Here is a 24,798-nt window from a genome sequence, read left to right on the forward strand (position 1 = left end):
TTTTTTAACATCATTAAGCTCTATTTTACATTCTCCAAATGCAAATGTGTAGACTCAAATCTTGAAGAATCCAGTCCATATTTAGCAACCACAACAACAACAAAGAATCAGAGATGACTACGAACAGGAGATAATGCTTAAAAATAATTAACTGGTCTCAGAAACAGAAATCAGTGCAACATTTATCAGCTGGTAAAGGAAAAGAAAGAATAAAATGTTCAACACTGAATATTGTAACAGCTGGTCCCTCATTAAATTACCCATCTAATTCCAAATCATCTTTACATGCAGTATTTCATTCGCTAGCTCTACAGAACAGGAGAAAATCCAAATGATTTTTAGCCAGTTCAAGAAGCTGTCCTTTTGATGCATGAACTGCTATCCACAGAGAAGCAACATTCTATTAATTTTTTCCTGATTTGAATTATTCAAAATAAATAATTAGCCCACGTACTTCTCATTGTGTATTCCCACTGCAAGGGAAAGCTACAGCTGGATGTCTTTGGACATTGGGCATTTAATCTTATATTAAGGGGATCAGGCTGTTAAGTCTGAATGTTATTATTGTCTTTGAATATATGAACCATGGGCGGTCTTGTCTCTGAAACCAGAAGGCTTCCAAATAAAAAATGGCAAATGTGGTCTCAGCCACAGGCTGATGGATGACCCTCTGATCTGGGAACTGTCACTCTGAGATGCCTCCGAGTCAAGCGGCAGCACATTTATTTCACTGAGCAGTGTACGGTGTGTCGAAGACTCAACTCAAGGTTATTGCCATGTTTTTTATATGCACCAAACTCACTCGACAGTTGGGGCGGGGAGACACGACACAAGACTGCAACTGCAGTTCTCCCTCATGCTCAGGCAATTAAAATAATGCAACCCATACATGCAAATATCCAGGTTTTTTTAATGCACACATCTGGCCACATGCTTTACTTGTAATTCATACAGCTTCTTCCTTACACTAAAACCCGTTCTTGCCTACGCAAGATTTAGATATGGAGATAAGATCTGGGCAACATGGAGATAAAATCTTGGTATGAATACTCTTCTTAATGGGCTCATGCAGTGGGTAAAATACTGTGAAATTCTTAAGTGAATCCCAATTTCAGCTGATTTCTACAAGGCCAGAATATTTGCCAGAGTTCTCACAGTATGAGAGATCCATGACTCCCTATTTCTGCTACTCTTAAGATTTCCTCACTTCTGTTTTTAAAAAGCCTAACTTTAACCTTGCCTGAAAGACCCAGTTGAAGAATCAGGATCTACTTCTTTCTATATTAAAGAGAGAAATCTACTTAGAAACACAGTATGGGAAAACTATCCTGCACCACTTAAAATTCCTCCCAGAGCTGGACAAGTTCTGACATTGTCAATAAAGATGTTGCGTAAGGACAGATATAAACAGGAGTTACATTACACATTTATATCTGGTGCATTAGAAACATGAGCAAGAGTAAAAAGTCGGTGCTTGGAAATAGTCTTTCTTTCAACATTAATACTCTAGATATGATGAAAATCCTACAAGCATTTATAAGCAAAAGAAAGAAATCAAATGAACAAGCAAAAAGCTCTTTGGATATTAAAAAAACCTCAAAGGGATACTTATAATTTTAAAGTTGAGTATTTAGTACAGAAGATTATTTCCTAATGCTTCAGCTGCAGAACCTATCTATGGTTATTATCGCCGGATCTTACCAATGGACATACTGATGTGTGTAAGCGCAGGGATGTGAGCATTCCCTACAGAAAGCCAGATGATGAGTTTTTTTTTTCTAACAACAAGATATGCATGAAGCATTCAAGCAGATCTTCCAAATTGAAAATTCTGCAAGCTTGCCTATCTTTTATTCCACCAGTCTGTGGGACTACGTAGGTATGAGAAGTGCGGGACACACCTAGTAACTTGCAGTATCAGGGCACAGAATGACAAGCTATGAGAAGCAGGGCCTGATCCTGTTCCTAGAGATTAATGCTGCAGGATCAGTGCAAATATGTTGAATTTGATATAAATGTTTTGGAAAAGAAATGGAAAGAGGAAACAAGGATATGCTGTCAGTAAGAAAAACTGTATAGAAGGGAGTTTGAAAGAACTACAGAAGAAAAATTATGTGCCTGAAAGGATGTTTTGCTCTTGTATATAAATTAGGATTACATGTTTTGACAATGATATTCAACATGTGTTGGCAGTTCCACTTCAGGGGTTTCTTTGCACAGGTTTAATTTAATGGTCAGGCTTTCATCCTTAACAGATGCCTATAAGCTAAAATATCGCAGATAACGCCAAATTCAGAAAGAACAAAAAAATCAAGTCTCTGATTAATACTAAGCCCTGATTCTGCTTAATTTTGTGACAGTATGATGCCTCAGCAGCAGCATGTGCTGTGTCTTGTAAGAGGGCCCTCAGTGATGCCACTGCAGCCAGCTGTGGCACGCTCGGTGGACACACTGCTTGCTTGCAGGAGCCCCAGCTCGGCATGGGCGAGTACAGGGGTTCCTCTGGAGACACACAACAGACCCCAGATGGACTCAATGGTTTAAGAGCTCCCTTAAGGGCACACTTACCTGGTGCGTGAATGGGCTTTGGCACTTGATGCATAGTCTAGACATATCCATCTACCTTAGTCCAGTAGCAGTGACATCATCTGACAGAAACTGGGCAGGAAAGAGTCCTAAAGAAGGCTACCAAGGATAATACAGATGTCAAAGGCAGGCTGCAAGGATGCCTAGACTCTAGAGTGCTTATGGGAGAAGCTGGGGTGCACTGGGGACATATCCACTAAAACCAGTGCTATCAGTGACCACAGTGAAAGGTCTTAGGAAAATAGATCCGATTTTGTGTTTTCATAATGCAAATCAATAGTAGGGGCTTCTAGCATCTTTTGAGACAGCAACGAAGTGTTTTCCAAAGATAAGCAAATGACTGTAACTTTCATCATTGCTGGGAATAAAGTCCACAAAACCATATAATGACTGTCTAGTTTATGTTTACAACTAATCAAAGTAGCTATTACTAAAAAGAATGCTACCAAAATCTTTGATATTTTAGCATAATTTTAAGCCTCCAAGAGTTTAACCTTTGAATAGCCCTAACAAGAGAGTAAAAAGTGTTACATCTTTTTATTTTCATATATTTTATATATTTATAGTATATATATAAAATATATGTAAATAAAAATGAGTTAGGAGATTGTAGTATTCCTTAAACATCCTGTTACATGCAGGTACCATCACAATGCACCCATATATATGCTGCTTCATCACAAGTTCATGAAAAAAATCTCCTTGCGAGACTTTATGGACATTCCACATCTCAGAACTGGTCCTCCTATGTAAGTGTCTCTTCTACATGAAAAGTCCAAGGAGGGGACTTCCCGTTTTGTCTGTGGCATGAATTTGTGTTCAGTCACTTTGTGCCCACATTGCTGATCATCAAGCTTTTGACTACTACACAACTGAAAACTTTCATTTTCTTGGGGGAGCTGCAAGTCGTTAGGAACTAAATGTACCATAATCTTGGTTTTACAGCTTTGCCTGACATGGGACTGCTTCCAAAAGAACTTCCTTTAAGATCATACGCCTTTTCTTCATACTGTCCCCAGCTTTCATTCTAATAGGCTGACCTACTTACAAAATGGCCCAGACCTTTGTTCCTCTTCTGTTTATGGCAAAAGGTAAGACCCTCACAAGGCTAGTAATCGTAAAAAGCTTACTCCATCATTTTGGCTCAAAAAAAAAGAAAAAAAAGACTGCTTACTGGAAAGTTTTGGGGGAATTCATTCTGGTAGGTGTGGTGAAAAATACACACCCAAGTAGCAGGGTGACCTGATTTTCTGAATGGGCTTGAGAAAAACTGTTTATAATTAGGACCATGGATTGTTAGAATTCGGTTAAGAATCACTAAAAATGCGAAACATAATACTAAATTGTTAGAAAAGGTTTCAGTGATAAGGACTCTACTGTATTTCCACTAACTACCACCCCTACGGAAGATCATGCTAAATAGAAAACTCATTTCCAAGGGCAGAAGCAGCCCTGACACTTTATTGCTAGAGTCTATAGCAACTGGAGCTCACTTACAGTAACCTTATAGTACTATATAAAAACTGAGAAGCTTGTATCAAATTCAGGCTTCCATTTAAAATAGATATTGCAGATATTAGGCTTCAATTAAGGAAGAAAAATAACCTTCAGTGCTTCTTTTTTTAAAGGCAAAGTATAAAAACAAAATCACCAAATCAGGTGAAAATTATTAAATTTATCCAAAAAATTAAGATGAGCTTTCTTCTATTTCTTGAGACAGTACAATTTGTGATTCACAGGGTAACTGGTATCAAACACAAGTTAATGAAAGCTCTTATAAGCAATTTTATTCCTATCCATAATGGCAGACATTTACAAAATCAGAAGAATTTATCATTTGAGTTCACTTTAAAAAATAACTTATAAAGCAGTGATATATGCAACATAAAACAGTTCAGGAGGGGAGAGGGAAAGCAAATTTTAATAATTAAAATGTAAACATGAAAAAAAAAAAAGATGGAATAAAAGTCCCTACTTCTCATTTCTACTTAAGATGTCATGTGGTAATATTTTACAATGTCCCGCGGGTTTATATATGTATGTGTGTATTTCTATATCACACACACATACATATACATTAACCCACACATGTACATACACAGATGATGGTTTATAGTTCCATCTTGGGATGTTCTGTTATGCCACTCTTTACAGTTGCCTCAATCATGTTTGGGACCCACTGTCTTGACAAAACAGGGGAGATGGTAGAAAAAAAATGATGGCTCTGATTGTGTCTGAGATCCTTTTGTTAAACTGTACACTGGGATGAATAATTTTCTTCTGCAGTAGCTCTCTGAAGAGGGCCAACTCACTGTGGTCTTCATGGCGAGACTTGTTAACGGATCACACACTCATTGTCATGCTAGGGGAGTACTGAAAAAAGAGGAATCCACATTTTAACAACCATTTTTCTCTCCACTTCTGGACCACAGCAATGAATACACATGTCAATGTGCTCTTTGAACTTCCTCCTAGATTTCTACTGTAGCCTGTGCTAAGGCTGTAGTTCAATTTGTGGTACTGTAACTTCTGTTATGCTTCTCTCATTATGCAAAAATACAGCTATTGCTCATAAAGCCAACGTCCTTGAAGACTGTTTTGATGTTAACTGGGTAGTGTGATGAACCAATACTTCACTGATGCTTTTCACACCTTTTCCTGGGCGATGTTAGGTCCTGGGGGGGACTTAGCTAGAGCGGTGGCTACTATCAAGTTGGCCAGCTGCATTCATGGTTAGCTGAACCACATAAATATTTTGGAGAGCTTTTTATTACTTTATGGGAAGAAAGGAGTACAGATATGTTTTACTGGAATTAAACTAATTCAACTCTTCGGTCTTTATTATTCTGTTTTATTGATTTTGGGAGGCAAGCTCAATCAAGGATCAGTGGTCTTTCTCCTTTATGTGAACCAAAAAGTCAATCACCACATTACATTATTAATGTAACATAAATTGAACTGCAGCCCTTATACAAGCTATAGTTGCCTTCACGTTAGCAGTACTTCATTACAATAATCAATGGGACACCATTGTATCTAGAAGAAGGGCACACCTATATAGAATCACAGCATCATAGAATAGTTTGGCTTGGAAGGGATGCCTAATTTGTTTTAAAATTGAAAATTGCAGACTGCAGAAACACTTAAATTGGCCTAAACTCTTCTAAGTAGAGGAAAATATTCAAATGCAAGAAGTATTAGCATTAGGAAAACCGATACAAGAAACAGAAGGATAAATTTGCCTTTGCAAAAACAGGTATGCAATAAAAACTCCATCAAAACTAAAGTTTCAAGCTGGCCATTTCCAAGTGTCCAATCGTATTAGAAATGGAATTTTCGATGGGCCTGCCCTGTCATGTGAACGGCACAGAATGGACTACTTAGGGAAAGTCTGTTTTGTCCCGTGTTATGTCTCTGATGGTTTGTCTGTCACATCATGTGCATCACTCCCACAGTGATGGTGGGAGTATGAACACGCTTATCTTCATCCAAAGTCACAGACCAGCTCAAATGCTTAAAGCAAAGCATCTCTCCAAGTGATCTCCTGTAGACAAAGTACTTGGGTAGTCACTTTGGACAAGGAATCTAAAGATGATCTAAAGGTGTTTGTGAATTCTAACTTTTTATTAGCTAAGCACCATTCCCCACACCCAGCCAAAAATCCTGGTGAACGGAACAGCAAATTTGCCTGAGAAAGGACTTCTTAATAATGCCTACTCGAAGTAGCCAAGTAATGAAATACGAATCATAAAGCAAGACAGTTCCCAAAGACTACAATATCACTTGTGGCATGTATAATGCATGCCTTGTAGGCATACATCTCATGTAAAACCTTGAGAAAACTGGATCCCAGGTTCTCCCAGGTAGGAAAACAACATCTAGGAGCACCTAGAATCCAGTAAGTGTCTGAGAAAAATTATTTTCTTTTGAGTACAGCTGATGTCCTTTTCATGACTTTAGTTTGGTGAACTGGCCTGCCTGCTGATCAGACTGATTGCCCTCAGTACAAGCAACACATACCAAATTGAGCATCAAGGATTACCGTGACCAAGGATCACATTTTAACGGAGGTTCTGTTGTTACTTTTTTTGGCAGATATTGAAACATCTGTCTTTTTGGGTTGTGCAAAACAATTTTCTCCAGTGTTCCACACAATCTGAACATGTGCCCTCTTTATGAACATGCAGAAACTCTTCCTTTTCACTAGTTAAAGAAGCAAACCCAAAAATCCCCAAAATCTGATTCCCATGAAATTTGCCATGCAATTCGACTGTTTTGTGATCTAACACAAACTGCTTACTCATAATAATTTCTGAGCTGAAGTTCACCACTGGCATAATTAATGAAGTTGCACTCACTTCTGGCAGCAGTGATTTCCAATAAGAATAGAAGTGTTGAAGTCATTCAGCACTTCTGAAAAATCAGGCCACTCCTATTTAGGTACCTAAATGTGGATTTAGAAACCCAGCTTCAGGCACATGAGTATGAAAATATTGTATTCTTGCTTTGTAATGTATTTTACACCACGTTGTGCTGCCTCAAGCATTCTCCATTTTAAAAAAGCATAATTTGTCCCAGAATGAACACTAGAGGGAACCTTCGCTTTTTCTGGCTTTAACAGCACACTGCATCTTTGCAACATGGTACCTACTGGTGCTCTAATTATACACTTCAGTGTGAATCCTGTTCTAAAAGACATTCCCTACAAAACGCATTGTTTAGGAGTCAAAGGCTGGGCAACCACACATTGAAAACACACAGATGTAAGGATCTGTCAACTACTGTATTTAGGCTGCCTGGATATTGCCTGACAAATGCCCATTGTGCATTACAGCATAGGCACAGTGTAATTATTGCTGCTTGACAGATCGAACTTGCATTGACAACTGACCTCTTAATCTAGAAAAAAAGTTTCTGCAGTAAATATACACCTCCCACATTTTCCAGTTTCAGCTCAACTTCTAGCAGTCTTCTGCAATTTTTTGGCAATTCAATGCTATAATTTTAGAAGATAGTGAAAAACATCTAAGGCACAGCCCTGCATTACAAGTACTCTACAAAACTGTTCATTCTTGCTGTTTTCTTTTTTTTGAAGAAAATGACAGAGATACAGCTTCACAAAGTAAAAAAAACCTAAGTAAAGAAATACTTACACTCTCACTCTGAAAAGGGTTTAGGAAGTTTCCACCCATCTCACCGTCATCCCTGGGAGTGCCAGGCTGATTACTCATGCTCATATTACTGGGAGAGTTCTGTGAAGTAAGATTTTAAAATACAGATTAAGTGTTGAAGGTTTCAGTTCATTTCTCAGCTTCACCAAGTGAGCCAAAGGCACGCTTTACACGATACCATAGTACACAAAGATGCCCTGTGCAGTGCACTGGGATTTTCGAGATGAAAAGTAAGCCCCTGCAGGGTTCTGCATGGTCAGTCATTAATTTTAGCCTGTAAAGTAATGTTTTCTTCCCTGAAGCTAGAATTATTTGCCTGTAATTCTTGTTTTCAGGTTATAGTCAGCATCTTCTACTGAAGTCAGAAAAAGCTATAAATGGCTGCAGCAGGTGTAAGAGTTATCTCTGCCACTACATTAAATTATGTGGTCAAATTCAATAAAGTCTATGAGTGTGTCCCTTGACATATGTGACTTATGAATATCTACTTAAAGTAGATATATGGATGAATCTGGTCTATACAGACCTTTGCAAAGGCCTGTGCCTCGGTTTCATAGTGTTCACATTTATTGAAATACAGTTTGACAAGTAGTTCACAAGTGTGGTTCAAGTGCTAAACCACCGAACACAGCTAATACACAACGTTTATAGGAAAAAGAGTTAACAGGAGTTTTAGATGAAAGACTCCTGAGTAGCAGCTGAGTAAAATGAAAACATTTTCAGGAGGAGCTGTACTTTTGCTATTTGCTTACATAGAGCATAATGCAATAGTGTTTTAATCTACCTTCTCAGTGGCTAGGTGTAATTGAAATGCTAATAAATAGTAACAATACACAGGCTTTTGAAGATAAATTCCCTTTTTTTAAAGAAGTGCTCCTGTACAACCACCTCTGCAATGTTTGGGAAAAGCTTTCAAGATTCGGCTACTTAAAGAAAAGGTGAAATGAGGTAATTGTCACAGAAGTCATTTTAAGTCAATTGCTAATACAGGATTATTGTAGACACTACAATTAGTTAGGTTTTTCTACAAAGTTTATTTGTGGTACCCTATCATGCCTGGAGGAACATGGGTGATTCTTCTTCCATCACTATTAAAACTCTTACTTAGAGAGGATTTGTGATGGAAAAGGCATAGTCAGAGAAAGGAGGGAGTAAAGTCATGAATTTCATTATGAAACATTTATATCTGTCACAGTTCTTCCCCTTTTTTTTTTAATCCAGAAAAATTGAATGCAATATTGCTGTTGAGATTTTACTAACACAAATGCAAATCTGATATGGCACAATAAATTTAACACAAACCTAGTGCAATCAATGGGCAAGCTAACAGAATGCAGCTCCAAGTAGTGCTCTTGATCAAAGTGACAAAATCGTAATGGCTGTAAGAATCCTACGTGAATTTGTTCTGTTTTTCTTATGTTACTCTCAATGGCAGTCCTGACACAGTATGTCTGTTAGCATAGAGATTTATTTTCTTGAAAAACACCACAGTATTTTGACTTTGAAAATACCTGCATGCAGTCTTCATTTAGTGTAACTAAATCAGCAAGAGGTCAAACTTTGAATAAAAAATAGCAAACATTAAAAAGAGAGTAAGTCAGTCCCCTTAATTTCTTGGCACTTTCCTCACAATGTCAAAGGCTATCTATCCTACCCTGGCACTTTAAAGATATATAGTGGAGTAGTCATTGAACAGAAAATGGGATGGGATAGCTGTGACTCCTACATCCCCTTCATACCACATTTCCACATGCTCCCCTTTGTAGTCGTGAAGTCCCATGTTGACCACTGTCCATAATTTAAGTATTGCAACATATTCCACTGTTCCACAGGATTTACTTCACTTCCAAAAGGAATAAAACACATTGTTCCCAGCTTCACCCAATACCAAAACTTAGATCAGTTACTTTTTGCTACTACATCAGCAGAGTGGTACGCCTGACAGCTGTACATACTGTCCGCTTTGCGATGCATTTTGTTAATGAAAGGCTGCTGTTCAGTTTTCACCATACTTCCCCGACGGAAGATCACTGTTCTCAGTCTGAATGGCCAAGTATGTTTATGGGTTCAGCTCAGCGTATTTATTTTCAGTTATAGATTAATTATAAAATTAATTACATAAGTGACATGCAGGCATAACTGTTTTTTATTAGCACCTGAAATGCAACTTACAGAGTTGGGTCAATACCCCTGCCTTTGCCCTTTTGCTTTCTTCAGCCCAGTTCACTGCTGAAATTGTGATCCCCACATCTCCAGGAAATCAATGGACAATGCAGCCATCAAAGGCAACTAAAAGCCAACTAGTTAATTAACATCTGACGATTAAGTTTGCTAATCAGTGAAGTTAGTATAGCAAATATTTAGGGATCCACAGCTTGAGGAAGGTTGAAAACTAATGCTAGTTCAACCACAGCTATTGTACCTTAAGCAGGAATTAATTCAGGGAAGTCCTGTTGCCTATGTTATGCAGGAGGTCATACTACACAATCATATCATTCCCTTCTGGCCTTAAAATCTATGAATATAAAGTTTAAAACCCACTAAGGCCTTGTCACATCTATTTTATATGAAGCTCCTGCACTGTTATTCATTCCTGGGGGATTTATCCCAATTTTATCTTGTTCTGTGTAGCACAAAGCTTTGAAATTCTGCAATTGCCACAGTACACCAGCCCCAAAGGTTCAAATTCCTGACATAAACGCTTTTATAGCAACTCCCCTGGGCTGGTTTTATGGCCAGTATGGGGTCTGGCATTGCAGCACTAGCTGAGTTTTTCTGAAGCAAGTATGTCTTTGATGCCTGCAAAAATTCCATGGGCACTGCAGGAAATACTAGTTATTAATGTTTATTTAATATGCATAATTGCAGTTCATTTACTTGCCCCATCTCAGTCTACTTCATAAAACCTTCATGTTTTGCCATTCAGCCAATTAAATTAAAATCTTCTCTAGAAAATGTAGCTTTGAATTCTGTGAGCTGTACTGATTCTACGAAGACTGAATTAATTTTCTGCATTTCCTGCGAACTCATAATCAGCTCCTCTAATATGCATTTTACTCCACTGAAGCCCTGTGCCTGGACTTGAGCATCTAGCAAGACACACCCTGAACTGTGTTAACTTCAGTGAACAATTTCCGTCACTGGAAATCTACTTGTGCAAAAGCCAACTGCAAGACTAGCCGGTGACGTATACAGGGAGACTGGTGCCTCAGCAAGAACAATCCTGGTAACTGTGCACAAAATTGGAAAGCAGCCACATAATTTTGCACACATCAACCCCAGAAATCTACTATTCCTGGCAAGCAGAACTTTTCGATTCAAGTTTCAAAAGCATTATGTACTATTACCTACTCAAAATTATCAAAGCTATCCACACACTTTTACTGCTATCAATGAAGGCTGCATATTGGGCAGCGATACTCAGAAAAAGATAATTAAAAACTATTACATCTAATGGCGTTAAATAGGAAAACTCTGCCACTTCCAAAGTAAACAGCATTTTTCTTTTAGTTATTTGAAAACGACATGCATAAGATGTGATTTCCGTGAGTTATTTATTAGGGTTAACAAATTACAAGACTTCCAGGTAAATTTTTCAATCCAAGTTTTCAGAGCTCCTTATATTTGTATTAGCACATATACTGATACTTAATACAGGCTTTTAAAAATAATCCTATGGCAAGCTAATGGAAATGTTTTGGGGTTTTGCCTTAAAAAATGCTGCAGTTAGCAATAAACACACTGAAGAAAAAATATGGACATTGATTTAAAAAGTGCTGTACGCTTATTATGTCATTGGAGGCTTTTATTAAATCCATCACTGCACCTCTAGGCGCAGCACAACTAAGGGAACATGGTCATTTCAATCCATTGTTTTACTCTTTACAGAGACTGAAGATGTTATAGATCTTAAAATGTACAAGAATATAGGATTGCTCTAGATGCTGCTCCCTTACAGGAGCAACAACGGCCTCAGACACGTATCGCTGAGGTCCTTCTCTCCAGGAAAGATATACGCTAAGCACACTTTACAGGGTACCCCACCAGAAGACCACAAACTGGGGAACCGTACAGGGTCCTCTGCCTCCTCTTTGGATATACAAATATGCATCACTAAGTGAAGAATGATTCCTGCCTTTTGAACACCTGGAAGTGTACTCTCAACAAATTTGCACCACAGACTTCTGTGTTAACCCGTGGGAAGTTAGGTGAGCATTTTGTCCCCTGCGTGTTGGCATCTCACCACAGTTCCTGAGAACAGACCTACAACAAGGTCCCCAGTGTGAGCACAGCATGTGCAGACCAGCCTTAGGTGGATTTGAAATGGCACAAGTTTGCACTGAGAGAGATCTAGTGACAGCACCGTGGTACTCGGTCCTGGGGCAACCAAAACACACTGGCGGCTGATACGCTCAAAACAAACTCATGCTCCTTTCTCGGAAGAGTGTTAAGCATTTTGCTACAAACAAGAGAGTTATAAAATTTTGACTGAAACATTCTCGTCATTAATTTCTGTATTTATAGATCAAAAGCACAAAAGTGCAGGGAGATAGTTGTAGTGATATATTTATTCGTTTCAGTCAATTACATCTGACGATGCTGGGTACAAAACATAGTGTTTTTCAGGGGACAGATTTATGCCATTTTACCAATACCAAATAAGATCATTAATTCCTAAATTAATGACGATCACATATGCAGTAGTGTTATTTTTAAGGAAGAAGTGACACATTCAAACACAATATTGTTTTTGTAGATGCAAAACCCCTGCAGGTTAAACTCACATTCATTTCCAACTATTTAATGCTTGTGATATCAAAATAGTTCTTCTGAAACTCCTTCTTAATCTAGCTTTTAGGAACTTAACTAATGATTAGTATATTAACATTGCTTTACAGAGGTAACAAAAGCAATCATGCAATGCATAAAAGTAACATCCAAATGACATTTTCCCAAATTTACATTTAACTAGAACTATATTAATTTGTCTTAATGGTATGGAAGATTATAACATGATCAGACGATGTACTGGATATAGTTAATCATATGCATTATTAGATATTATTATGCAGTAGGGAATAAGTCTACTTATAATCCCTAATGATAACATTGCTTTAAAATTTTCAATTAATACTAATTATATCTGCATAGCCTCTGAAGAGTTGACAAGCAGAAAATGTAGGTAAATCATAAAAATCTTTGTAACAGAGAAAAAAAGTATGCTTAGAGATATTTGATGAGATACTCACTTTGGAAATACTGTCCATGTCTCCTGAGCCTTAAATTAAAACAGACAATTATTGAGTTAGTTTTGAGCTGAAGTTAATCTAAGAATTTTTTTTCACAGTAAATACATAGTGTAACAGCAATATTTTAAAACATAACCAACCATGCATCATCCCACTTCCTTCCCAATGTCTCTCTTAGAAAAAGTTCACAGTCACTACTGAACAATGTTAGTCCTATGTTTGTGTACACACCCAGTGCAAGAAGTGAGAAGAGAATGAAGGATACTCTCCTGATCTGTATTAGTTATGTGACTGGCACCCTTTCAGAACAAGACAGCCCAGCAGAACTCAAGAAACTGTTAAGTACAAACCCTCTGTCCCATTAGCAATGGTAGGGTGCAGGTAAGGCAATTAATTTGGGGTGTATCCACCTATGGGAAATGTTGTTTCAGCTTGAGAATAAAAAAAGCAAAATCATGGCTAACAAGTAAAAGCTGATTTTTCAGGGGGAAGAAAAGACCGCTAATTATCACTAAGATCAGCTGGGAGGTTTTCATCAATGTCTTTGCTCCCAGAAGCAGAAGGTCTACTACTGAAATTGGCTGAAATGATATCAACTTTTGATGCATTGTAAATACTGATAATGACAGTATCTTTCAGAAGAAAGCAGATGATCCTCAGGACCAGAGTAACAGAAACCAAATAAGATTAGACTTAATGAGTGCAAGATTATTGAAAAGAATTTTTTTCACATGCTGTAGCTCTCAGGTGAAAAAAGGAAATAAAACTTTAGGATGGATGTATCAAGAAAAGCATTTTTAGCAGCAACAGACAGTAAACAATTCTGGTCACCTATTTTCAGGAAAGAAATTCTAGAAGAGTACTGAATACACAACTAGAAGAGTATAAGAGAAAAACAATCAAGAAAATGTAGTTGTGGGAGGAGACTGAAATTGCTTACTATACTTAGCCAGGCAAATTAAGGCTGAGAAGGAATATGATTTCTCTCTATAAATACATTAGATACATAAATGTTACAAAGAGTCATTTTGTCATGGCCCACAGGATAAATTTTGGTGGAAATCAGGGAAAGATTTCTTTCTAACCATCAGAGGTATGAACAGATATGTAATAGAAGGATTGTGGTCAAAGAAGTTGGAGAAGTTCAGGATGGACCTTGACCAATTTATCCATCAGATCATGAGACACAGCTGCCTACTGCAGCATGGAAATGAATGCAGCAGATCTCTCTCAGCCCTCTACTGGAAGAACACAGGTTCCAGTTTAGATATGGAGTTACCCCTAAAAAGCAGTCAACATTAATTTGACCAAGCACATCATCATTTCCACTAGAGAACATAACTAACCAAATGCTAGGTACATGTAAAATCCTTCCGTAACTGTTTCAATTTAATTTTCTTCTTTTAGCTAAGAAGTAATTCTCAGGCTACAGAAAGTGAAAGAAAAAGAGTTGACTACCTTTTACAGTTTTTCATTTACTTGAATGTAATGTGCATCTTTATTAATTAAAGCAACAGTCCTTTTTAGGATTGTAATATGTAAAGAAAGGCTGTAAAATCAGAAGGTGTCCTTATGTAAAGTAATCTAGGAATTTCACGGACAGGCTTTCCTAGAAAAAAAGATAATTCTATTAGGAGATAGATGCCTACTGCTGAATTTTAATAGTTCATAAAATATCTCCTAAATGAGGTTTGATGGCTTAGGTTTTTTCCTCATCTTGTCATAGCCTCTTCAAATTTCTCCCTTCTTACCTGTTTATACTTCCTGTCTCACAACCTCCAGCTTTTGGGCTAGGAGATAGATAGATGTCCACCCACCAGGGTAGTATGGACTTAAATGGTATGGAGTTTGGGTTGGTCTGTGCCTGTGCTGGGAAGGCGACAAGAGCTTTTCTTTGGGGACAGAAGAAAGGGGAACACTGGCAGCTTGGCTTCTGCTTGCCTGACCTGTATCTAGCTTCCTTGGGTTTTTCCCCATAAAGGAAAATGCTGCTCAGCAGGGTGTTGCTGGTGCCCTTTGGGGGCATCAGGCCAGCTCCCAGATGTAATAGAGAACCTTGCTGGTGGACAACAGGGATGGAAGAAGAAAGAGAGATGAAGTCTTTGCAGCCTGAGTTTCCCCCTGTTGTTGTCTGCATGACCAACACCCGTTGGTGCAGACAGAATTCAAGAGTACAACACAAGAACTGTATTCAGAGCTACTGGCCTGGTGTTACAGTATGAGCAGAAATAAAAACAAGGTATTTATTTACCTTGTAGGTATGGAAGAGGAAGGTAAAAATGCAATTTCTTTAGCTGTGGCTTGTTTCTTAAATGTCTTTCAAGTGTCTGTCATCCTCCCAGCAAAAAGTAAAAGCAAAGAGTTTGCTATGATAGTCAGGAGATAAAGCAGTGTCCTTTGCAGAGTTGTGCAAGGCTTCTCCCCTAGATATTAGCCCTTCAAAAATCAGTGTCAACAGTCAAACAGTACAGTCTTCCCAGTGTCTCTGCACGCCCCAGCAAGAATTCATGTTCTTTTGGGCTCATTAAAATTAGCACCTGTCTGAAGCTCCTAATGGAGATGGAGTAATAGTACTCATAATTGACGGACATATGGCTGATTATAGAACAAATGAGGATTAAAAATGTTGGGATAAAACCAGTTTAACACATACATCAATATATGTAATGAATGGCTTCCAGGTAATCGATAAGAAGGTACACCAGCATGTCACAGTAACACCTTCCCAAGATTTTGAAAGAGGAAGAGAGGTAAATGAAAATGGTTCTTAAACCTTCACCTCTACATTACTGTGATGGTATGCTTTTAGATTGGTTTTCATCAACTGAATTAAAATTATACCCTCTTATAGAAACAAAATACAGTATTTTTTCCAGAGGTGCATTACATATGCCAACTCATATGCTTAAACAGTATCTTAAAAAAGTTATCTTACTGATGCATATACAGCTTTTTCAATTTTTAAAAGATTTTTACATACAGTCTTCCATACAACTCAGAGAACTAGTCATAGAAAATGGCACTAGTCATTGAAAATTCACAATGTTCATAATATTTGCTATCATTACCTAATGATCCATTCATATGATGTGAATCCATTCCACCCAGTCCACTCATAGGTCCATCTGACCCTGGCCCCATTGGAAACTACAAAAGGATCAGACATTAAAAACTGGTATTACTGTACAATTTTTTGTAGATAATCTAATAAAAAGAAAATATTCTTCAGGGGAAAAAAAAGGAAAAATGCACAGTCCCAGCTCTGAATGTGAAAAGTCTAGTGGAAGTCCTTCATGTGAAGACTGCAAAACCATCCTTGCTTTTGTTCACTTTTTCCAATGCTACCCTCATGATTTTTGGAGACTCTCACCTCTGTAGGTTGGAATACAATTTAGGATTTAATTTATTATTTACTTCAGCACTTTGTGTATGACTTTCAAACGTGCTACTGCTGACCTAGCTCTACTACCGTTGAAGTTACAGGAAATTTTATGATTCTCTTCAGTCAGTAAGTGATTAATTAACAGCTTTCAAACCCCACCCTATCCACACTGACAGTCGGACTACTCCATTATTATCTTTGCAGCATGAGCAGTTTCTGTCTAATTTCAGATACTAACCTCAAATTCAATTCTTCAAAAACTTGAATGCATTAACATGATAGAAAAATTTCTAAAATTCACTGCATAATGATTTAGCAATTATCTAGATATCTATATTTTTAAGTTCTACTAGCCTTTTTTCCAAAAGGCCCATAATATTGATCGTAATTAAATGAAACATGGTTGTAATCAGAGAAATGCAATAAAACTGAAGACTTAGAGAAAGATCAGAGTAGAAACAAGTTCTACCTAAGAATCCAAATTTTTGTCATTTCTAGAACTGCTGAAGTTTAGGATAAAATAGTCACCAGTTGACTAGTTCATTAGGCAAGTACTAAAATGTTATCAGTAGGTTTCATTCTTAACATCCCATTTAGATCACAGAATCACAGAGAATCACAGAATCACAGAATCACTAAGGTTGGAAAGGACCTTCAAGATCATCAAGTCCAACCATTAATCCAGCACCACCATGTCCCCTAAACCATGTCCTGAAGCGCCACATCCACACGTTTTTTGAACACTTCCAGAGATGGTGACTCCACCACCTCCCTGGGCAGCCTGTTCCAATGCCTGACCACTCTCTCAGTGAAGAAATTTTTCCTAATATCCAATCTAAACCTCCATTGGCGCAACTTGAGGCCATTTCCTCTCGTCCTATCACTAGTTACTTGGGAGAAGAGACCAACACCCTCATCGCCACAACCCCCTTTCAGGTAGTTGTAGAGAGCGATAAGGTCTCCTCTCAGCCTCCTCTTCTCCAGACTAAACAAGCCCAGTTCCCTCAGCCGCTCCTCATAAAACTTGTGCTCCAGATAAACAGGGGAGTCTGCTTCTTCTTAGAGGTATTAATTTTACCCTTCTTTACAGAATGCAGGGCAATGTAATACTGGGTCACTTTCAGCAATTTTATCTTCCTTTTCCAGGGGTAGATATTTTTTTATAACAAAAGTTTGAATCCTGCAGAAACTAATGCTTAGTGGCACCTCCTAGGGTGATGTCCTATCTCATAGAAGTCTATTGCACCACAGTGTGACAAACTAAGTAGTACCCAAGATCCACATGCACAAGCTTCTGAGGTCTTTTCCATGTAGAAAAATATGCCCCAATCATTATTTGGCATGTATTGGCATGACTGATTTGGGAAACATTAAAAAGTACATGATGGGGGAGAAGCAACTGAAGTGTCACCCGTAAAAATGGAAAATGTAGTATTAATGATATGTGATGGAAACATAGTGTTTGGATAAAAAAAGCTGTATAATTCAAAGAAGTACATAACTAAATTCATATTTACATTAGGTCTGTTGGGTCCAGGTGGTACTGCATTCATTAAAGTGTACATGTTGTCTCCAGAGTTGGTTGAATCTGTAATAAGAGATTATTTTAAGTGCTAATATATACCTTTCAATAAAACTACTCACCTAATACATTTCCTGTTATTTTGTTCATGTTATTTCTGTGCCTGAATCACTGATACACAGTGGCAATATAATGGAAGATTTCATTCCCTTTGTATCTAATGCTACTACACAACAGAGCTATGAAAAGAAATAATTGCAATGGTCCCTAAGTGAGTACTTGTAGGCTCTAGTTTTATGCATGACTGTTAAAAGGTTTATAAATCACCAAGTATCTGTAACTATTTAATTCCATAAGCCATTTTTCCTAGAGTTCCAAATTACTTCACTCATCTTCAATATTCTCTATAAAACAGGAATTTCTTTCATATCAATACTTCCTGTAATTTGTTTTCCATCTGTAATAAATGATAAATAGCTTCTGATTATACAGACTGCAAGTTAGCATAGCAAATGAAAATTTTTTATCCTCATTCATGTTTGTCGTTCATTTTGGATATATCTAACTATGCAGTGGGACACTGTGCAAAGATCCTTCCTCTAAGGACAGCTTTAACTGATGAATCTTCATGGTACAGTGTGTTGCAATGCTTGAAAAAAAAAACTGAGTCCAAAACCAACAAAACCACCCTGGCACAGCATGGTGCCTAAGCCAGTAACTTCTGCCAAGAGTTTCCCTTGGCCTTGCCAGATGTTGACACAGCTATATTGCATCTCAGCCCTTTTCCTCCAATGAATGCACATCAACCTTCAGATAGAGCACCTCCAGAGTTGAAATGCAAGATTTAATTAACAAGACACATAGAAGACAACCCACATAACTCTTCTGGCTGAACTTAAGAAACCAATGCCTAAGAACCATTAGTAGATACAAATTATTCATTCTGATCTCCAACTTATTCCCACTGCTAACACACACGAAGCCGTAACACCCTTCATCAATATTTGTAAGGAACAGAAGGCAAAAAATGCAGCAAATACTAGACATATTAGGCAAAAACCTTTCCCAAGGGAACTTGACAAGACATAGGTCATGTAATGAAAAAGTTTACTGAGAGGAGAATGACCTAAGGAAAGTCCAAATACATCCCTAAGGGGAGGGTATAATTTAAAAAAATACTGTCAACTCTGGAAAATCAGTACCTCTATAGTATCTGCAAGAATAAAGAATAGCTTAATACTCTGTACCTAGCTCCTCCAGAAGATCATTCCACCTCTCTGAACCAGAGTTTTGAGATTAACAACACCTGCAAAAACCACTGCTGAGCTGTAATTCCTTTTCCAAGACAAGGTGATGGGGGGCCTTCTGAGTCAGATGTAGAGAAAGCGAGAAAGCCAAGACCAGACTGAAATGCATTGGAACTGGGAATGTGGCCTGACCTCCCGCAAGAATGTATTTGTACGTACACCGGGCAGTTAAAATCAAGGTCTTTGTCTATTCCTTAATCTTTTTGAGACAGTTTTCTAAGCATTAATTAACCTTGGTGAGTAAATAATTGTATCACCTATGCATCACCACAACATTCAAATATGCTGTTTAAAGAAAAGGGGGGACAAAGAGCTTTTAGCCTAAAGTTAACAAAGTAAAATTAGCACATAAAAAGCTTTTGCAACAGATATCCCTGGCCCTCCCATGTTCTGCTGGCTCATTTGAAAATACGTATGGGCTAGCTGGGACATGGGAACCCTTGGAGTTGGTTTGTCTCAGAGGCAAGTAAATACCTTTGCAACATTCTCAGGTGGCCAATTTCTAAGTGTTTTCATCCTTTGGAAAACAGAGCCTCAAAACCTTTGAGTCTCTAACTGAAAATTGGAACAACTGTCAGGAGAAGCTTTATTTGAGCTGCACACAGTCAGCCTAACATGCACCATAACTGCAGTGCAAACTATTTTAAAAGTGCAGGATGTCCCTAAGTTTGTTTTACATTAAAAGAGACTCTAAATTTTAAATGCCAGCTTGCACTAATTATCTTTTTCACTGATTATATGAACAAGGAAGCCCTACACTTTATCTTAGGTTGCATTTTCTTAAAGCCCTGGCATTGTATTTAATGAAGATAGATATTATATTAGTGCAAGAAGTTTTCATGGTCAATTAGGAAACTTCCCTACCCTCTTGCGCTGTAGAAGACAGCAAGAACATGTAGGGTGTAAGGACTGAGGACACTGTAACATCACTGAGGTGAATAGGTCCCTCTTAGCTGTTGAAAGTGAGTTACAAAGGCAGATATTGGCTATTATTGACTATTGGGTTACACAAGATGTAATTTTTCATTTTAGCAGATTTCCAATGATGTCCATGGGGGAGGACAGCATCCTACACATCCTGCATTTCCACCTTCATATTAGAACCTCTGCTGAACATTGATGGAGAGGAATATTTACATCTAATTGACTGTCTTTAAGCCATGAGAAGCTAGCTAAGCCATCCCAAATCCTCCCATCCTACTTGCTTCCTTAAACCTTAGTAGGAATGTGGCCAACCTTTTGCATGGCCAAAATCTCCATGGGGTCTGAGGTGCAAGATACAGACCATGTTACTTGGGGAAACAATGGGGCAGTTGAAGTTCCAAGAACAGATCACTGTCAGGACATGATGATTTCTCTGGGGCCTTACTCCTCCACTGGAAGACAGAGGAGGGCAACCTGTCCAGCATGTCCCTGCTGCCAGTTAGATGACATAGCCACGGGATGCAGCACATCACTCAAGAGCCACATGTTGGTCAGGTCTATCCCATAGGATACTATAGGGGAAATTTCACCAGATTCAGAAATCTCCTGATTTCCAAACTGGTGGAATTGTCCCAAAGCAAATAAAGACTGCGTCTTCTTTTGTTTTTAACTTGCTACTGCTGAAATTGTGCAAGAAATGATGGGCTTAAAAGCCAGAGAAATTAATTGCTCGTAACTGCAGAGATACAATGCTTTCTATCTCTGTAACATAGCAGGGAGAGAAAGAGAGCAGAAGCACAAGAAAAAAACTGATACATAAAGTATAAAACCAATCATTTATCATTATCTGATTCTTTATGAAAATCAAAGCCTGAAAAATAATTTGTGTACTTCCTAAAATCCCCTATAACTATCTTTTATTATTTCTGAGTGTATTTCAATACCTGCAGGACTAGGCATGATAGGTGTTCCTGGTGGCCCTCCACCTCCCGGAGGACCCTAGAGAGAGTAGAAAAATGCTCGTTAGCATGAAAAGAAAAAAATACTCCAGTTAAAAATGAACACAGTACAAATGAAAAAAAGAGTACCGTAAATGTCATTAAAAGCATGCACATTTTCTGATAAGCTAGCTAAACAGCTCATCACAGATTAAGACAAGGTAATTGGTCAGCAAGCTCTGGCACAGACTGCTAATGTACGTAGGTACACAGACCCAAGAATATCCATTAATCAATAACTCTGTGTCATGCTGTGAGTCAGACAAGAGAAATTAGAGCAGGGCCTAAGACAATTATATTTAATTCCCTCAGCCTACTTTTATTACCCCTGGTTTTTCAGATGGCATTTCTGTTTTGTTGTACTCTGTACACAGTCAATGGTTGAGTAACCAATGTTTGCTAAGCACAAAAAAAGGGGCGTCCTGTGGGGACAGAAGAGCCTAATCACCTTAAGAAAGCTTTCTTTTTTAGGCAGACTTGGTATCTTGATGCGATAGGCATCTTAATTCTGTCTACATAATATCCTACAATTTTTTAAAGTAGTATCTGTATACATAATTTCTCCTCAAATTAATGACAAATGGATTAAAAAAAGTCAGGATAATGCTGGGTACGGTCACATCACTTGCTTAGACTGCTAAATCAAAGACAAAAAATAATTAAAAAAAAAATTTCTCCGTTGCAAATCAGTTTATGACTAAGAACTGTACAAACTGCTCGTTAAGATTTTTAAGTTTTTTTTTTTAATTTCTCCCAAGAATTCTATTCTAAACTTCCAAATTGTTTTGTAACTTCTTGCTTTCTCTGTTTGCAGATCCACTAATACTTTTAAGTTAAATGAAAAACTACCAGCTTCCAGTTCAGTAAAAATGTCTGTGTCAATAAAAGTCAACAAATATTGACTTTCCATAATAAAAAATACAGAAACTGTTAATGACAGATGATTATTCTCATTGCCATGTGACTCATTATTTTTTTATCTCTTCTGTTATATTTTAAAATAGCAGATACACTGCTCCAGACAGGAACATTTTTTCAGTAGCACTGAATATAAAGGTTTGGTTGTTCCTGTCTGCTTACAAGGGCATTGCTGAGATTTGCTGTAATTCACTGAGGTCTTCTGGAAGGGGGCAGAGGAGTCTTGGATTTAAAACAATAGACACAATAGTTTCTCAATGGCTACTTAAAATAACATTTCTTACAAAACATTTAGCAATAATATACTAGCAAACACTATTTTCAGACAAGCAAATGCAGTAACGTATCTGCGTTCTGACTGATACCACTCCTCTGCAGTTTTCTACAAGTAAAATACTTGCGGGGGAAGCATCTCCATCTGCCAGCCAGTGATCAACTCGCAGTTAGTTGTAGGGGAAACAGAAATCTTTCAACCCAAAAGCAGCAGCACATCCCTGCAGTCAGTCAACATACACATACCTCTATGCCCTTATACGTAACCCCACCTACCAGTTCTTTATCTTGTGCCTCCCCTTGCTTCTAAACTAAGCAAGGTCACTGAGTATCTTTTATAAAGCGTGATAGAACAAAGGCTTGCTCCACCATGAAACCCACTGATCAGCCTATAAAAATCAAGGCATAATCACAACTTCATTTCATACTGCCAGTAGCCACATAGCTTTTTTCCTCTCCCAAATTACAGCTGAATCAGAAATTAACGTGTTAGGATTGGGCTTGCCAAAACTGTCTGAAAGGCCCATTCAGCCCCTCACAATGAGAAATTCCCCCATTGCTGCTGCAGAGGTACAGACTCCAAATGCAAAGGGACCTTTGAATCAGTTATATGACCCTCTAGGCATCACAGGCTATGACTTTGTACCCACGTACTTGTGCACTAAGCTCACTAACTTAATTTTTTAGGTTGATATGTATTTTTCAGCATTGCATACAGAGGTATAGAAACCACTAACTGGTCATTTACTAGAAAAGGTACTTAGCTTCACTACTAATTTTTGCATCTAATTTTAAATTTGCATTTACTCTCATTGTGTATCTTCTTCTCTTAGAAAGCCTCAACTATTTTCACTCTGAGAATATCTTAATATGTAATGGAATTATTTCTCAAAAACTGTCTGATAAACTAACTAGATTAACCTCTCAAAGTGTGTAGTTCCAGGTCACAACTCCTTTGTCTAAAAAGCTGCTTTTTAGCTCTCCGGCCCACACCTTGTCCTCAAATGCTTGCTTTCTTGGAAGCTATTGCCCCCAGTTTTGCTTATTTAGCTGTTTGTATGGCTGGAGTTCATGTGCTCGTTTATCAAATGTGGTGAGCCTTTCTGAAGCAAGACTCCTTTCTCAGCATCAGACAAGACATGCTCACCTCAGCTGCTTTAATCCTCTGCTAGCAGCAGCCTCAGGTCTGCTTGGAGGTCCCTCTGTGAGTGTTCCTCCACCTATTTTGGGTCAGCTGAAGTGCTTCAGCAAAGACCTGGTTGTTTAAATGTTTCCATCAACTTCAGTTGTTTTGGATGAAGAGGTTCATTCACCCAAGGAACTCCAGTGGCAGACCTGAAGGAGCGGTAACCTTCAGCAGAAGAGTGGGAACAAAGAACCGGGCAGCAACCTTTCCTGCTAGCACAGCTGGAGTTCACAGAGCACATTTGATCAGAGGTTCCAGCATTTTCTCTATACTTCAATCTTTCATGTTTCATTCTTGCACCTTTGCGTATCTTTTGATTTCCCTTCAATATCACCAACTACATACAACATTCCAGCATGAATCTCAGCATTGTCACTGAAAGAGGTAAAATCACCTCTTTACTCCTACTCCTCCTCTATCCACACACTGAAATATGGTGATGCCCTCTTTTGTTCAAGTCATTTATGCTGGTGGACCTTTGGCTTGATGTGAGAACACCAACAAAGTCCACTACTACAACAACTTTTTGGTTAGGTTTGCTTCTTTAAAATAACTTTCTATAGTGTCTCCTTTTCTAGTTTCTCAGGACTTCATACTCTTCAAAAACGATAATATTATGTCAAGTATTTAAAAAAATCTTCAAAATCTGCAACAATAACTGATCACTGATGTCTAGGGCAAAACCAACAAAGCCTCTTCCCAACAGAGAAAAATTTATGACTTTTTGCATTAAAAACTGGATGAAAATTTGGACTGTTTCCACTAAACATGTGGTAAAGTGAGTACTACAGTTAAGGACACTTATAAGAATCATAAGCTTTTTCACAGGTAATTGTCTAAATAAAGAAAAAAAGAAATTGCTTTTGTCTAAACAGAACAAGCTCATCCTTGAACTCATCCTTCAGCTTTAGCTCTGCAGGATCATCTCTCTTATGAAGACTGAAAGTAAGAAAAAACTATAAGCAGCACAAACAGATGAAAAAAACACTGGTATATTGTCCTTGTGGTGAAGGACCTGCTGTTTTCACATTCTGAAATACAGTTTTGTGCTGGTTAAAGCCAATGCCCTGCAATTGTCTAACCTTCAGGTGATAAAACATGAAAAATCAAGAGGTCTACTGAAACCTGTCTGCAACAGAAATTTGTAACCCAACATATATATTTATTTATTTTTATATATATATAAAAAATATAAAAATAAAATTCTCTCTCATTACCCTGTGACTCTGGTAGTAAGCAAATGATAAAAATAGATGAAACAATATGTCTTAGAAGAGTACAT

The 24,798-nt window shown here is 37.9% G+C and overlaps 1 protein-coding gene across 28 annotated transcripts in view; it reads right to left on the reverse strand.

Annotated features, from left to right (window-relative positions):
* Positions 1-4,929: 4,929 nt before the first annotated feature.
* SSBP2 (single stranded DNA binding protein 2) overlaps positions 4,930-24,798 on the reverse strand; it is a gene marked incomplete at both ends in the record, with an annotated part of 187,660 nt that continues 167,791 nt past the window's right edge. For 17 of the 28 annotated variants that reach the window (XM_082013174.1, XM_082013165.1, XM_082013168.1 and 14 more), the window contains 6 exons: positions 4,930-4,959; positions 7,740-7,838; positions 13,007-13,035; positions 16,075-16,153; positions 17,906-17,976; positions 21,086-21,140. In XM_082013174.1, the coding sequence (XP_081869300.1) occupies positions 4,930-4,959; positions 7,740-7,838; positions 13,007-13,035; positions 16,075-16,153; positions 17,906-17,976; positions 21,086-21,140 (363 nt within the window). Of the gene's footprint in view, positions 4,960-7,739; positions 7,839-8,811; positions 8,878-13,006; positions 13,036-16,074; positions 16,154-17,905; positions 17,977-21,085; positions 21,141-24,798 lie in introns of all 28 variants that reach the window. The other 11 variants (XM_082013176.1, XM_082013173.1, XM_082013170.1 and 8 more) reach the window with 4 other exon arrangements.

The sequence above is a fragment of the Phaethon aethereus genome, assembly GCF_964289735.1.
Source record: "Phaethon aethereus genome assembly, chromosome: Z".
Classification (NCBI taxonomy): Eukaryota; Metazoa; Chordata; class Aves; order Phaethontiformes; family Phaethontidae; genus Phaethon; species Phaethon aethereus.